Raw genomic sequence first — 16,455 nt, 5'->3', positions numbered from 1 at the left:
GTAAGGCTGTGAACAAAAGTACATGGATGAAGTCATAACAAAAACAGGCTTTTTCAGATAGTGATATGTTCAGCCACTGAGGAGGTTCCTTGGTATAACCAGAAGTGACCTATTTCAAGGACTTTAGAACCAAACAGGTAAAGCTTCTTGGGCCAGAAATATGAGTTTTGAAAACATGTGAATGACAAATATCATATCATATCATATATCATATATCATAATCAAATATCATATATCATACACAAAGCATCCTGTCCCATGATTCATTCGTGTGCCTCAGAAGCAAGGAGCCTAGCCTTCAGCACCTGGATAGATGCTCTTAGGTGCGTGATGTCCATAGGACCTTGTGGCTCAGGAGTAAGCGGGAGCAGCCTGGGCCAGTGGAACACAGCTGTGTGTGTGTATGTGTGTATGTATATATATACATATACATATATATAGTGGTACCTAGGTATACAGTGATACTGAATATTTAGTGCCTCTAGGTACTTCATAGCAAATATTAATACCAAGTGCTTTTTGTTTATATGTATTATAAATAATAAGCAATAGAAAATTTAGTATGTTTTGTGATCATGAATATTTTGTATTTCTCCTATATGTGGTGGCCTTGCATATTAAGTGCCTCTGCATACTGAACACATATTAGCAATAGTGCCCAAATACATTGTATTTGCTCAGTGCCTACTGAGTGTTCCAAGCCTCTCACCTTCTACTCCTGAGACCCAAGTGTACTGCTTCTTAGCATATCTTGGGGTGCTGATATGGTGGTTAGAATTCTCTGCTTCCCTCACAATATTACACCATTCATGAGGGCATAGAAAGACCTGGAAAAAATCACATTAAGTGAAGTAAGTCAGATCCAAAATAATATAGGCTGGATGGTTTCTCTCATTTGTAGTAATTAGAATGGGCCTATGTATCTACAAGTAAACACAATGGGTGGTAAAAGACAAAAAAAATTACACTTGGACATTATAAATTAAACAGGACTCTAAACTTTCACACAATGAGACCAAAAGAGGATAGTCTTAGGAGAGGACCACAAAGGCTCGATAGCTTATGTGCATATGATCATATAAAATGTGTATTGAGATGAACTCCAAGAAATAGAAATGAAGTTTTTTTTTTGCTATTTTGCTTTTCTTTCCCTCCTTTGTTGCTGGTTTTTATTCTGTACCTTTTGTTTTGTATGCAAGTTTATCTGTTTGGGGAAATAGTGGAACAAAGGGTGAACAAATGCAGCAACGATATTCACTAGACAATATGTTGAAAATGAACTATACAACTTGTAGGGGAGAGGATTCAAGAAAGAAAAAATTGGGAGAAAACAAAGAGTTGACACTGTTTAAAACTAAATATTCTCCTTACCTGAGTTCTGTCACTGTAACCCCTCTGTATATCACTTTTATAATAAAAATCAATTAATTTTAAAAAACAACAAAGCAGGGCACTGGTGGTTCATAAAATATAATATCTATATTTATATAGATATTTATCTATATATCTATATCTATATATTATATCCATATTTATATATCTAATCTAATATAATACCTATAATCCTAGCAACTCAAAGGACTGAGATCTGAGAATAAACTTTCGAAGCCAGCCTGAGCAGGAAGGTCAGTGAGACTCTTAGCTCCAACTAACCACCTAAAAACCAGAAGTATAGCTGTGGCTCAAAGTGGTAGAGTGCTAGCCTTGAGCAAAAAAGTTGAGGGACAACACCCTAGGCCATGATTTCAAGCCTCATGACAAAAAAAAAAAAAAAGTCAAAAACAACTGTGGATACTTAGAAATAATAATAATATAATGGAGTGTGCTTGTCACTGTGAGGTTTCAAGAGTTCTACATGCTTTAGATTCTAGGCTTTGATCGATCATATGGTTTGCAAATGTCTTCTCCCGGCCTGCAGAAAGTCTTATTAATCTGTTGACTTAGCTTGCTTGCTTTTTTCTCTTTTTTCTCTCCCTTTTTTTGTGGTACGAAGAATAGAACCCAAGCTCTGTGCTTGCCAGGCAAACATTCTATCACTTCAGCCATGCTTTTTTTTTTTTTTTTTTTTTTAAGAGTATCAAGACTTTGCCCTAGTCTTAGACTATTATCCTCCTACTGAGCTGGCATTACAGCTATATGCTACCACATCCTGCCCTCACTCTTTTTAAAGTTCAATTACAACTAAATTTTTAGAGTTAAGTTATAACTACTTATTACTTACTCAATTTTTCATTTTTTGCTAGGCACCACTGGCTCACTGTAATCCTAGCTACTGTGGCTCACAGTAATCCTCACTACTCAGGAGGCTGAGATCTGAGGGTCGAGGTTCAAAGCCAGCCTGGGTAGGAAAGTCCATGAGATTCTTATCTCCAATTAATCACAGAAAAAGCTGTAAGTGGCGTTGTGGCTCAAGTGGTACAGCACTAGCCTTGAGCAAAAAGGAGCTCAGGGACAGTGCCCAAGCCCAGAGTTCAAGCCCCAGGACCAGCAAAAAAAAACAATAAATAATTTCTTCAATCCATTTGTTCAAATTTCCTTGAAAGACACTTAGGTTGATTCTGTATGTTTTGAATGGTACCATAGTGAATATGGGAGTGTGGGTGTGTATCTTCCTAACCTGATTACATTTCCTTTAATAAATACAAGGAGTGGAATAGATGGATCATATGGTAGTTCTATTTTTAATTTTTGAACATGTAGGTAAGCCTGCAAGAAATTACCCAGCAGAGCAGAAACAAACTAAATGCGGGAGGAAGGGGTTGGAAGCACAGGCCTACACCCAAGAGAGATTAAGAATCACAAACGCCAAAGCAGAAAATCACTCGCAGTGAGAATATTTCTAAAGCTGACTTAACTTGAATTTTTTCTGAATTTATTTCTTGTGTTCAATAAGCATCTTACATAATAGAAATTTGTGAAGAGTGATGGGGATCCTAATGCAAGCACATGCCAGAACACACAAGCGGGCTGAGCCCCGTGGAGATAAACTGCCATGGCTTGACCATTTTGAGCTGGGATAGTGACCCAGAGTGAGTCAAGCTTTTGCTCCACCTCCTACCTTAGGTAGGCTAGTGGTGTCCTAGGAAGCATTGGAATAGAATACTGTCATTCTAGACTTTGAGTCTATCCTGTCCCCACCCCTTCCAGTTTCCTTGATCTGTATTTTCATTTTCACTCTGACTTCTTGATTCTTCTTTGTCCACATTCACTTACCAGGTTTGGGTTGAAGAAAGAAGTGAGATGAATTTCACATGGCACATGGTGAATTATATTGAAGTGAATAAGTCAGGGCATTTAGCACATTTGCAGTAATGTATAACCATCACTTTGGGTTCCTCCCATCATGAGAAAATCCTGTACTTGTCACTTTCCCCTCTTCTGGTTCTGAACAATAATTAATCTACTTTGTCTCTGAATTTGCCTATTCTGGACATTCCATAAAAACGGAATCACATAATATGTAATTTGGGATCTGGCTTACTTTACTTAGTATTATGGTTCACTTAACATTGTACCATGAAACAGCATTTCACTTTATTTAAAACACAATCTACAAGCCAATTATTAGATGATGTGCATTTGGGTTGCCTATAGCTAGGAATGGATTGTCTAGGTTATGTGTTGCTTTGCTCCCTATCCAGAAATCCAATAAACATTGGCTTATAGAGGTGGTTAGCTCTTTGTACTTTACCACATTTCTGAAACTGGCAATCTAACAAATAACAAGCTTTACACCAGAGTTCTCCAAGCAGAACTTTCTGTAATGGGAACATTCTGAATCTATGTTCTCTAACATGATACCCACTGGCTGTGCATGGACAGTGTGCATCTTTATGATAAATCTTAATTAAAATATGCATCTATGTGATAAATCTTAATTTAAAAGGCAAATATCCCGTGGCTTTTAGCTGTGTATTGGACAGCTTAGCTTTGGAGGTGAAAATTGAAAGGCTACCCTAAACAGACCTGCCTCACATTACCACTTGTCAACACTGCATTAAATTTTTCTTTAAAAATGGTGCTATCTGAAAGATCTCCTAGCCAAACAAAAGTACCTCAAATCTTTGAAGGGTTCAGAGATATGACAACCTATACAGAGCTGTAACTGCATACACCATTTGACCTAGGATTGGAGGCTCCCACTAAAAACTTAAGGGAATCTGGAAGATCAGTTCTTGCAGTTTTGTTTCACTGAAGGGGTGCCCACTTGTATATTGCACATTATATGCACACACACACACACACACAGAGTAAATAGTCTGGTTGAGACCCACACTTTTAAAGCAGTTGCCTACCAATTTTTGATGTGACTAGCACTGCGATATTTCCTAAAGTAGCAGAATTGTGGTTATCCAGATGGCGTCTATGAAGTTGTGGTTTGAGTAGACCCAATTTTAGCACAATGTATACTATATAGGAAATTATATAATATATTATGTAATATTCCTGAATTGTCTTGCTGACCTGTGTTATGGTCAAAAGAATTACTGGAAACAGTACAGATAATATGAAAAACAGAAAGATTAGCTTAGTGAACTCTGACTTTGTGGCATTATTTTAAGGGAATATCAAATAATTCATCTAACACTCCTAACCAAACAAAGTAGATGCTATTAACAGGGCCATTTCTGTTCATTTTGTCTGTGGCTCTCCAATCTCTATTATAAGATTGTAGAGGTCAATCATCTTCCTCAAAACTTAACTTTATTTCTCTGGTTCTAGCAATATGAATATGCTGTTCATAAGTTCGCTAAAATGAATATTAAAATTTAAACTTGCTAAGTTCCAAATCTAGTTTTAACAATACCTATGTAAAGTTCTTCTGAAGAACTTTAAATCCTTGCTCGACCAACTCAAATGTTCCAAACACTAAATTTCAAAGCTATCCCCCTCAGTCTCAAGACGTTTACTCTGAAAACGCAACCATTTTGCTTAAATGTTGAAAATAGCTCTAGCAAACACTTCTAAATCCTTTCGAAATCCCCATACAATTTTTGCACTATAAACATTTATGAAGTAATTTGTATTACAAATTAAACACAGAAGTTCGTGTTACAATTAGGTTGTATTAAGACAGCGATTTCTATCGCTCAAGCACTCCACATTTTGAAGAAAAAGGCCAAGATTTACCCATTAGCAGCACTCTGACAACGCTAATTTGGAGAACCGGCCTGACTGGCCTCTTAAAACGCTTTCCTAACTAACAAACACAAGGCTTTCCGGAGTCCAGAGGCAACGCAAGTCGGACGTGGGGGTGGTGGGAGGGTTGGGGCACTGAAACCCGGAGAGGCTTTAGGGTGAGGCTCAGGACGTGATCTCCGGCCAGGCGGCTACTCCCCAGCTTTGCTGCCTCTCTGCATGGTTCTCCAGTCCTCGCCGCTAGTATGACCCTTAAAATGCATAAGGGCCAGGGGGACCTGGACCCCAGCCAGTCTTAACAGGCCGCCCGCTCAGTGTGGCTCTTTTTCTTGAGGCAGTGGGTGGCTCTTAAAAGAGCCTTTGGTGCCCGTCAAAGGGCCCGCGGGGAGCGGCAGGGCCTCACTTGCCCTTGGCCTTGTGGTGGCTCTCCGTCTTCTTGGGCAGCAGCACAGCCTGGATGTTGGGCAGGACGCCGCCCTGCGCGATGGTCACGCGGCCCAGCAGCTTGTTGAGCTCCTCGTCGTTTCGGATGGCCAGCTGCAGGTGGCGCGGGATAATCCGCGTTTCTTGTTGTCTCGCGCCGCGTTGCCCGCCAGTTCCAGGATCTCGGCTGTCAGATACTCGAGCACCGCAGCCAGGTAGACTGGCGCTCCGGCACCTACGCGCTCGGAGTAATTGCCCTTACGCAGCAGCCGATGAACGCGACCCACGGGGAACTGAAGGCCCGCACGAGACGAACGTGACTTGGCCTTAGCACGCGCCTTACCTCCCTGTTTGCCACGGCCAGACATTTCCAACACACAGGCACTGAAATCAGAGCACACGGAATAGTAATGTGGAGAATAACGGAGCTGGCAGCCCCTGCGAGTCCTTATATATGATCCAGAGGTAGGCTAGATGGAGCCTTCTGATTGGGTAGCATGAGAAACCAATCACAAGAGGAATCAGGCATCTCCTAATTTGCATATACCTTTCCCGGGGATGACATAACGTGATATTCTATCCAGTAATAGACGAACGATGTATGATCCTTCATTTAAATACAGAGCATATAAGTAGAGTTAGTCCAGCGGCTGCACGTAGATTTCCAGAGATTTACCAACATGCCTGATCCCTCTAAATCGGCTCCAGCCCCCAAGAAAGGGTCCAAGAAAGCCGTCACCAAAGCACAGAAAAAGGATGGCAAGAAGCGTAAGCGCGGCCGCAAGGAGAGCTACTCCATCTACGTGTACAAGGTGCTGAAGCAGGTGCACCCCGACACCGGCATCTCGTCCAAGGCCATGGGCATCATGAACTCCTTCGTCAACGACATCTTCGAGCGCATCGCCAGCGAGGCGTCTCGCCTGGCGCACTACAACAAGCGCTCGACCATCACGTCCCGCGAGGTGCAGACGGCTGTGCGCCTGCTGCTGCCTGGGGAGCTGGCCAAGCACGCAGTGTCCGAGGGCACCAAGGCGGTCACCAAGTACACCAGCTCCAAGTGAGGCGCGTCCTGGGTGCCCCCAAACCAAAGGCTCTTTTAAGAGCCACCCACACACTCGATAAAGGGTTTTGAACACGGTAATGGTTCACTTGTGTTGCCGTGCGCCCCAGTGGCTCCCCATGACTGGGTGCGGTCGAGTCTGAGTGGTTGGTTTGAATGAAATGCACCGGATCACTGATCACAGTAGAGGTGGGGGAAGAAAACAGCTCTGGGCCGGAAAAAGCGTTAAGTGCCGGGGACTGGTTCCTAAGTCACTCTTCAGAAATACTCCCTGCTCTCGGTGGGGCAGGCCAAAGGTGAGCTAGGCCACCGGCTTGATGGAACACTGGGTGTCCTCGCGTTGTCCTGGTGCCTGACTCCTCACCTTTTCTTCCCTAATCTGCCTAGCTGTGAGCATTCCGGGAGGGAGCTTGCCTGGCAGTGGCATCCATGGTGACACAGCAGCGCGCAGTGCTGGGGGGCTGGATTGTAGTAAGTGACCTCAGCGGCTGGCAGCTTAATTTTTGCGGGAGAGGGGAGGGAGGAGTTTGATTTGAGAGAGAATGATTCTTTTAAGGAAGTGTAGTTGCCTCTCCTCAGTGTGTGTGTGTGTGTGTGTGTGTGTGTGTGTGTGTGTGTGTGAGTGAAAATAACAGTTCCACTTTTCACATTTGTGGTATTTATTTGAGAGTGCCATTTTGTTTAGGAAAGCGCTTTGGCGTGAAGTCTTAGCTGCTGTGGAAAGAAAGGGCATCCTTATATATTTCTTGGTATAGGTTTTGTTGATGGAATTCGTAATGATATGAGTGGCTGTGGGGTTATTAAGTCCATGTCATTGTCTCTAGCAAGGAATAAAAAAATTCTGTAAATGTAGCCTTTTCTTTTTTCCCAAGCGTTTCTCCAAGGCATTCCATCGGGCGCCTGAATTGGTACAAAAGGGTGGGGCTGGGGAGGAAACATCACCTGCAAACGTTCTTCTGACAATGGTTATATCACAGCTCCCCCGTGCCTGCATAGTCCACTTAAAAGAATTTTTGAAAACTTAATATGTTTTAAGGATGTCTAAAGTACTTTAATCTTAGGTTGCAAGCATGCACTGCCCTGTATAGAAATTTTAAATAATTGTCACCATTGGTATGTCAACTTGATACCATAATTAGTTTTTACAGGAAATCTTTAATAGACACTTAAGGAGATTATTTTCTCTGAATTGATTTTTTACTTTCTTTCTGCCTCAATATCATCCTAAGCAGTTATATGTATAAAGATTTATCTTAAACAATTACTCTTAAAGGCAAAACTATCCATTCGAATTTAGACATGCTAGGAAAGCCTTTGAGGGTTTAAAACGATCAAAATAGGCAGTACAGAATAGTTCAAAACAAATTCCTATCGATTGTCAAACAAAACAGTGAAATTGAGTCAGTGAAATGGGAGAGAAGAGCATATGGTTTTCCTGGATATTGAACCCAGAGTGTCCAGTCTGCTAGCCCTTTGTTTCACCACTGAGCTGTATCCCCAGCCCTCTCCCCTCCAGTGCCTCGATTATTTCATACCTGCAGTACACAGGGTACAGGCAGAATTTTGTTATGTTTCCATTGCTAGCAATACACAACACCTCTTGTATCCTGTTTCTTTTGCTATCTTAAAAAAAATCCTGCACAGGAATAGGAATTTTGTCATAGCTATTTTTTCCTATTCATTGCCATCCTAGTTATGATCCAGAAGTTAAACTAATCCATCATCAAAAGCAAGTGGGACCTGTCAACAGTCTTAATGCTCTCAAGAAATAGGATTTGCATTCACAACTATAGAGCCTGGTCTTCTCCACTATGAAACAGGTGCAGATGACTGAGATATTGAAGCCCACCCTCAGCCTCTTGCTATGTTAAAGCAAGTGCCATTTTACTCCACTCCCACCCCGTGTGTGTGTGTGGGGGGGGGGGTTGTCCCAACATTTAAAATATTCACAGAGGAGAGTATTAGATTTACTGTCAGCACCATGAAAGATGTCAAACAGGGCTCAAACATTGCACAGATTTGACTGTGTGCATGTTTACACATTTTAAAAAGTAGTTTTCACTGTTAAGCCACAAAAATTTCAATAGTAGTAATAGTTTTTTTTAATTTCAAACTTTTATAGTACTCTACTAATATACTTCTGTCAGGAATACAAGTAATATCTTTATGTTAAATTAATTGAATATTAAAATTGAATTTTTCCTTTTCCCCTCTAGTAGACAAGTCTGGATGCACTTTTTTCTCCATAAATCTGTTTCTAAACATATTATGTAGAATAGACTGATTACCATGGCATGTTAACAAGCTATTGAGATAGGAGTATTGTCCAAAAGAAATTTTTAGACATTTATGAAGGAAGAAAAAGAGGATAATGAAATTATAAAGTATTTTCTTTTTCAGTGATTCATTTCAATTTGATGCTAAGAGCACTGGAACTTGACAAATGTTCCTCCTACTTTAAAAAACACAGAGGAAAACCCATTAGAAATCCTTGCTTCTGAATATGTTAATACTAAAAGGTACTCTCTGAGCACTGCTATTAAATTTATTTTAGCATTATAAAGGAAGACACTAGATGTCTAAAAATACCAAACCTTCTTCCCAGGAGAAATCTTAGGAGGTAAAAGTTTGAACCAAAATAAATGGACGCAGTCCTGTATTTTCAGTACAACTTTTCATAACTTTTATTTTTCTTCCTTCCTTCCTTCCTTCCTTCCTTCCTTCCTTCCTTCCTTCCTTCCTTCCTCCCTCCCTCCCTCCCTCCCTCCCTCCCTCCCTCCCTCCCTTCCTTCCTTCCTTCCTGTCTATCTGTTGTGGGGCTTGAACTCAGGGCCTGGGCAGCCCCTGAGCTCTTTTGCTCAAGGCTAGCACTCTACCACTTTGAGGCACAGTGCCACTTCTGGTTTTCTAGTGGTTAATTGGAAATAAGAGTCTCATGGACTTTCCTGCCTAACCCGGCTTTGAACTACAATCCTCAGATATCAGCCTCCTAAGTAGCTTGGATTATAGGCAAGAGCCACCAGCACCTCGTCAATTTTTTTTTTTTTTTTTTTGGACAGTCCTGGGCCTTGGACTCAGGGCCTGAGCACTGTCCCTGGCTTCTTTTTGCTCAAGGCTAGCACTCTGCCACTTGAGCCACAGCGCCACTTCTGGCTTTTTCTATATATGTGGTGCTGGGGAATCAAACCCAGGGCTTCATGTATGCGAGGCAAGCACTCTTGCCACTAGGCCATATTCCCAGCCCACCTAATCAATTCTTATCTTTTCTATACACAGAAAAAAATATTAATAACTGCCATATGCTAAATGTCCAGTAACACAATTCAAAAAATCTAGCAGTTGGCATATTAAGCCATCAAAGAAAACATTCTTGGGGCTGGGAATATGGCCTAGTGGCAAGAGTGCTTGCCTCATATACATGAGGCCCTGGGTTCGATTCCTCAGCACCACATATACAGAAAATGGCCAGAAGTGGCACTGTGGCTCAAGTGGCAGAGTGCTAGCCTTGAGCAAAAAGAAGCCAGGGACAGTGCTCAGGCCCTGAGTCCAAGGCCCAGGACTGGCCAAAAATAAAACAAAAAAAATTCTTTATATGAAGATTTTATCAATGTCATGATTGATAATTAGAACATGTGTAGGTAGCCAATTTCAGCACCATCTATATAAGAAGATAGTTTCAAAAATGTAAATATTTGCTGAAGTCACATAATCTTAGGAAATTTTGTCTATCACTCACTCTCTTCATGTACACAGATATCAAACATTTCTATTCTAAAAATTCCTTACTTTATACTAAAAATAATCAATACTTTACAAAATTACTTAAGTCAATGAGACACAGATATGTTTGTTCCCAAATGAAAAGGAGGACAGAGTATAGCAAAAATGACTTCTCTTAAGTGTGCAATATTTTGAAAACTTTGATATCTACTATTTAAAGGACCAACAGTAAGGTTTACCAACTTGCAATGCTTAAATGCTACTACTAAATACACTGAAAAGGCCATTTTAAGAAATACAAAAGAAGTGGGTGTTGGTGGCGTAGGTCTAATCTAGCTACTCAGGAGGCTGAGATGAGATCTGAGGATTTCTTTTCACAGTCAGCCTGGGCAGGAAAGTCTGTGAGATTCTTATCCCCAATTAACCTCAAAAAACCCTGGAAATGGTGGGTCAAAGTGACAGAGTGCTAACCTTAAGCACAAAGGTCCGGGACAGCACTCAGGCTCTGAATTCAAGTCCCAGGACTAGCCCAAGAAAATTTACAACAAAATAAAAATCTGGTAATCTATGTGACTTGGTTTTAAAATTAAGTACAAAATGTCCTAGATGTGGGACTCAGGCTTGAGTTTTTCAAAGGTACAAATTTGCTTTATTAAAAAAGATACTGTTACCATTTTAGGCTTACATTAATATATGCACAAATGTATGCTTTTGATACATATATACTCAGATGGAGACACAGACACACAATTTGAGTTGAAAGAAAAGAAATCTTTACTGGGCCTCTGTGGCTCACCCCTGTAATCCTATCTACTTAGGAGATTGAGATCTGAGGATGTCCCTTCAAAGCTAGCTTTAGCAGGAAAGTCTATGAGACGCTTATCGCCACTAAACTATTAAAAAAAAATCCAGGGCTGGGGATATGGCCTAGTGGCAAGAGTGCTTGCCTCGTATACATGAGGCCCTGGGTTCGATTCCCCAGCACCACATATACGGAAAATGGCCACAAGTGGCGCTGTGGCTCAAGTGGCAGAGTGCTAGCCTTGAGCAAGAAGAAGCCAGGGACAGTGCTCAGGCCCTGAGTCCAAGCCCCAGGACTAGCCAAAAAAAAAAAAAAAAAAAATCCAGAAGTGTCAATGAAAAAGAATTGTTATTTACTAGGATGGAAATACACATATGGTGGGGAAGAATTTAGTTGAGTAAGATGGAGACTAGGGTCTGTGAATCAGTTTGTTTCAAGCTGGTGCTCTACCACTTGAACCACGCCTCCATTTGGTTGAAATGTTCATTCCTGGCTGTAAGCTCACAATGTCTAATTGTGGAAAGGGAAGATAAGGAAGGGCCCAGGAAGGACTGGTTTCAAGCACCACTGCCAGGGTAGCACAACAACCAGGGCTTCATCACTGTGGCCTTGCCCACAGAGAGATGAAATGGAGCGACCCCCGGAACAGAGCAAGACCAAGCTTTGTTTCAGCCCAAGGTTTGTTTATTAAACGGAAATCACCGGCCAGGGTTAACTCAGCTCGGGAGTGAGTAGCTCGGAGTCTCAGTTGCAAGGGGTTTATTATAAAGGCAAAAGTCATAAACAGGTGCAAGCAACCTAATTTACAGAAGCGGAACTTAGTGGTTATTTTCCAAGCAAGCAAGCTGGCGTACAGAAGCCAGAGGTTGCTATTAACTTTATCTTGACATAGGACAGGTGTAGTAGTCATAACCCAAAATCTATCAACTATTTTGGAGATGGATTCCAGGCAGGCCATTTGGTGACAAATACTGGAATCCGCAGGAGTACAAAATTTCCTGAAACCAAGATGTGGGTAGGGTAGGTACCAGACATTCCCAGAACTGCAAGTTTTCGGGGAAGTGTGACCTAGACACCGGGAAACGCCAGGCATCCTTGCCCTGAAGCAAATTAGACTCCTAGGCCTACACTTCATTTCAGAGACAAGGAAGGAAATGGGGAGAATGGCACAAGATCATACTGGCGACCCATACCACACAGGGAAGGCAGAGGCCAGATTTCTGTGGGCACCACCTGCCTTTCTACCGTCTCTTGTGAGACCAACCCAGCAAGCCATTTTCTCACTGTCAGAATCTGCCCTTTTAAGCAAGGAATCTATTTTTTTCTTGAACCCCCCCATTACGTGTGCTCCCCACCCTAATAGTCCCGTATGAATCACAGATCTTAACCAGACCAGGTTGCATGCTCTTTTCTGAGCTTGGAGGTGGCTCTTAAAAGAGCCTTTGGTTTGGGGGCACCCAGGACGCGCCTCACTTGGAGCTGGTGTACTTGGTGACCGCCTTGGTGCCCTCGGACACTGCGTGCTTGGCCAGCTCCCCAGGCAGCAGCAGGCGCACAGCCGTCTGCACCTCGCGGGACGTGATGGTCGAGCGCTTGTTGTAGTGCGCCAGGCGAGACGCCTCGCTGGCGATGCGCTCGAAGATGTCGTTGACGAAGGAGTTCATGATGCCCATGGCCTTGGACGAGATGCCGGTGTCGGGGTGCACCTGCTTCAGCACCTTGTACACGTAGATGGAGTAGCTCTCCTTGCGGCCGCGCTTACGCTTCTTGCCATCCTTTTTCTGTGCTTTGGTGATGGCCTTTTTGGACCCTTTCTTGGGGGCTGGAGCGGAGCGAGAGGGCTCTGGCATGTTGAGACAGCACCTAAACGAACTGCAACTCCGCCAAGGAAGGGCTATTTGTCAGCTTTATATTCAAATGAAGTCTTGGAATCTGTAGCTTTTGATTGGACGCCTTCTTCCTAGTCACCAGAAAAATGTATGTAAATAGGAGATGCGGGCTGATTCTTCTGATTGGACCACAGTTAACCAATCCGAAAGCGCTTTGTCCGCGGGCCGGCTATCAGGCTGCGCGTCTCGGTGGAAACCCTTTGTTCTAACCCGGAGACAGTTTTGGTGTTTGTCGCGAGTTTGGACTTGGCTCAAAGGAGAATGAAATCTGACTGCCATCTCGCGTCTCGGACTTTGGTTATGAAGCAAATACACTGGCTCATTAGCTTGTGAGGTAGGAAGAGGAAGCTCGATGCCTATTTACCTAGCGAGGTAGGAACTGGCAGTTTTCAACTGCCTTAAGTATATATTTCCTACCATCTCTCCCAAATCCCCCGCCGCTGCTCCAAATGATGTATTTCTATCAGAATTTTAAGAGTGAATTGCAATGATTCACTAGGAAATACTGAAAATATAAACATACTACATTTCATTTATAAAAGAATGGCGACGAAACCGTTTCAATTGATGGCCATAACGCCAAGTGCTTGAAATGTACAATTTCATGTTTCCTATTGTCTCCGGAGATGTAATTATTAGTGCCATTACCTTAATCGCTGTTACTGTGATTACCCATGGAATACAGTCTTTTGGAAGTCATTCATGGCAGAATTCTGCCTTTCCTATTACAATAGTTTTCAAAATAGAAACAGCAAGCTGTTTACATGCCTCAGTTATTTCAGCATCCCTTGGAGAGCTGATTAGAAAAGCAGATTCTTAGGCCCATGTCCATACAGATTGAATCCGAATTCTCATGTAAAAAAGATCCTCGTGCATTTAACAATTTCAGACATCCCAATCTTGAGGCCCTTTGGTCCAGTAATTTACCAACATTTCTTTATCTGTAAAAAAAGAGGCTATTTATGGCCTACCTGATAAGAGTTGCTGTGAGCTGATGTAGGTGAAGCATCTGACAGGGTGCATCCTTATATCTAGTGCTTAATTCCTATTATTTCCTTACCTCTCACCTACGAGCTGCTAGGCTGCCCCAGAGACCTCCTTCCAGCTCAGTCACATAAGGAAACTGCTCGAGCCCTTCTTCCCCTACCAGAACCACGTTCCTGTCTGCAGGGTGGACCATTGCATGACATGGATAATGCTTGGGAAACATAAGCCTGCGAGATAGGCAATGCCCTTTGCATTCAACTATGCTGCTGGTTGAGGCCATATTCAGCATTTTATGTTACTTTTTTAATATCCATAGGTATCTAATACAAAGATAGCTGATCATAAATCAGCAAAGGAAAATAATTAGCTAAATAGTGTTTAAAATTAGTTAACTGTGGGGAGGAGGGGAGGAACTTGAGCTTCCAGCTCCCAGAAAGAAGAAGGAGCTTCAAAGGTTTTTTAAAACAAAAAGAAATTATATACAGAAAAATACCTCTGTAAAAAGATAACAAAGGAAAAGAAAAACCAACAGAGAGAGAGAGAGAGAGAGAGAGAGAGAGAGAGAGAGAGAGAGAGAGAGAGATTGGAGTAAAATTATTTCAACAAAGGAGAAAAACAAAAGATTAATATTATTAATATGTAAAACTCATGAATTAGTAAGAAAAGGGTTTACAAAGTAGTCTAAGAATATGAAAAGTGAGACATGAAAACACACTGATGTTACTAACATTTTTAAAATGCATGTTAAAACAAAGACACCATCTTCACTCATTAAAATAATAAGTATAAGATATAATGCTGAGTACTGGCAAGTGTATCATCACTTTTGTACATTTTGGAAGAAGAAGCAAATTGGCAGTACACATCAGTACATTATATTCTTTGATCCAGAAATCTCACTGCCAAATGTCAGTCTACTAAGGAAATAACTAGGTTGCAAACAAAAATTGTGTTTCATCAGTAGAAATGAAAAACAAGAAATGACTAGGTTTAACCATCTTGTATTGGAGTATTAGTGAAATAAGCCATGGCTCACTTTTATGATGGAACATAATGAATTCATTAAATGTTTTTAAGGCTACTTAACAAGAGAAGCAATATTAAACAAAACAATATTAAGTACACTTCACTGAATGCTTCTCCCAGTGACATCATAATGTTAAGTTAAAGGACCATTTGAACCAGTTCCCTCCTTACTCCTGATGCCCTTCTCCTCTTCAAGCCATCCTTTAGTGCTTCCCAGAACAAAAGGCTTCCCGCCAACACCCTGCCTCTCTCAGTGGTCCTTAGTACTCTTTACTCCTGCCCTTTTATTACTGGTTGTCTCAATAAAGCACTTCCCTGAGCATCTGTGCAAAGACAGAAGAAGTTTTTAAATATTTTCTTAGCCTTCTCAAAAGATAACTCTCTCAATCGACACCATAAATACATAGCTGTGCCTCCTTTGCTGCTCCAGTCAGCTCTTAAGACATTTAGCTTTTCCAACCTCTGTCTTCATGTCTGAAAGACTCCTTTCTTTACAGCATAGAATGTGTACTCAGATATTCCTTGAATGAATAAATCAGTAAATTAGCAGGATAAAGACAATTCTGATAAAGAAAATCAAATTAGTTAATTCAGTTCTAGATGGCTTATAGCATGCCTTAATTTCTTGTATGTATTCTATTTCCTCATATTTTGTAGAACAAATTTATGTCAAGTTTACTTTTATGATAAAGAGATAATAAACAGAACTATATTGTTCTTCCAGTTTAACTGACTCCTAAGTCTGGATTAGAGATATATCTGCTTGCCCTGGTATAATAAATGCAATTCATTTGTATGATTTCCATGTGTTTTATTTTTATTTTTATTATTTTTTCTTATTTATTGTCAAAGTGATGTACAGAGAGGTTACAGGTTCATATGTTAGGCCTTGGGTACATTTCTTGTACTGTTTGTTACCTCCTCCCTCATTCCCCCCTCCCCCTCCCCCTTACCCTCTCCCCCCATTTTCCCTCCCCCCCCCACAAGTTGTTCAGTTGGTTTACACCAAATGGCTTTGCAAATATTGCTTTTGGAGTCGTTTGTCTTTTTATCCTTTGTCTCTCGATTTTGATATTCCCTTTCACTTCCCTAGTTCTAATACCAGTATATACAGTATCCAGTGTACTCAGATGAGATACAGTGATAGTGCGGGTACAACCACAGGAAGGGGATACAAGAGGATCATCAACAATAGAAGCTATGGTTTCACATGGCATGTTGAAAGTGATTACAACAGTGATATTAACAGTCGTTTCCATAACATGGAGTTCATTTCACTTAGCATCATCTTATGCATTTATAAGGGTATAGCTATTGGGCCTTGTGATGCTCTGCTATGACTTGCCTAAACCTGTACTAATTATTCCCAATAAGGGAGACCATAGAGTCCATGTTTCTTGGGGTCTGGC

General features: G+C 41.5%; 3 protein-coding genes across 3 annotated transcripts; 1 reads left to right on the top strand and 2 right to left on the bottom strand.

Moving 5' to 3' along the window:
* Nucleotides 1-2,479: 2,479 nt before the first annotated feature.
* Nucleotides 2,480-6,101, bottom strand: LOC125359654 (histone H2A type 3). The gene is given in 2 exon segments (XM_048357492.1): nt 2,480-5,705; nt 5,708-6,101. Coding segments are annotated over 2 exon segments (390 nt in total). The 5' UTR covers nt 5,931-6,101; the 3' UTR covers nt 2,480-5,538.
* A 17-nt stretch (nt 6,102-6,118) lies between these two features.
* Nucleotides 6,119-6,886, top strand: LOC125359655 (histone H2B type 3-B). Its single transcript, XM_048357493.1, has one exon. The coding sequence runs from the start codon at nt 6,243-6,245 to the stop codon at nt 6,621-6,623; it is 381 nt and encodes a 126-aa protein (XP_048213450.1). The 5' UTR covers nt 6,119-6,242; the 3' UTR covers nt 6,624-6,886.
* Nucleotides 6,887-12,529: 5,643 nt separating this feature from the next.
* On the bottom strand, nt 12,530-13,797 carry LOC125359919 (H2B.U histone 2). The gene has a single exon (XM_048357782.1). The coding sequence runs from the start codon at nt 12,992-12,994 to the stop codon at nt 12,614-12,616; it is 381 nt and encodes a 126-aa protein (XP_048213739.1). The 5' UTR covers nt 12,995-13,797; the 3' UTR covers nt 12,530-12,613.
* Nucleotides 13,798-16,455: the final 2,658 nt, after the last annotated feature.

This window comes from Perognathus longimembris, chromosome 11 (assembly GCF_023159225.1).
Source record: "Perognathus longimembris pacificus isolate PPM17 chromosome 11, ASM2315922v1, whole genome shotgun sequence".
Classification (NCBI taxonomy): domain Eukaryota; kingdom Metazoa; phylum Chordata; class Mammalia; order Rodentia; family Heteromyidae; genus Perognathus; species Perognathus longimembris.
Note: the sequence above shows the minus strand (reverse complement) of the source record. Positions and strands in the feature narration are given on the sequence as shown.

Excerpts from the sequence above, each read along its gene's own strand:
- LOC125359655 (XM_048357493.1), top strand. The coding sequence starts at position 6,243 with ATGCCTGATCCCTCTAAATCGGCTCCAGCCCCCAAGAAAGGGTCCAAG.
- LOC125359919 (XM_048357782.1), bottom strand. The coding sequence starts at position 12,994 with ATGCCAGAGCCCTCTCGCTCCGCTCCAGCCCCCAAGAAAGGGTCCAAA.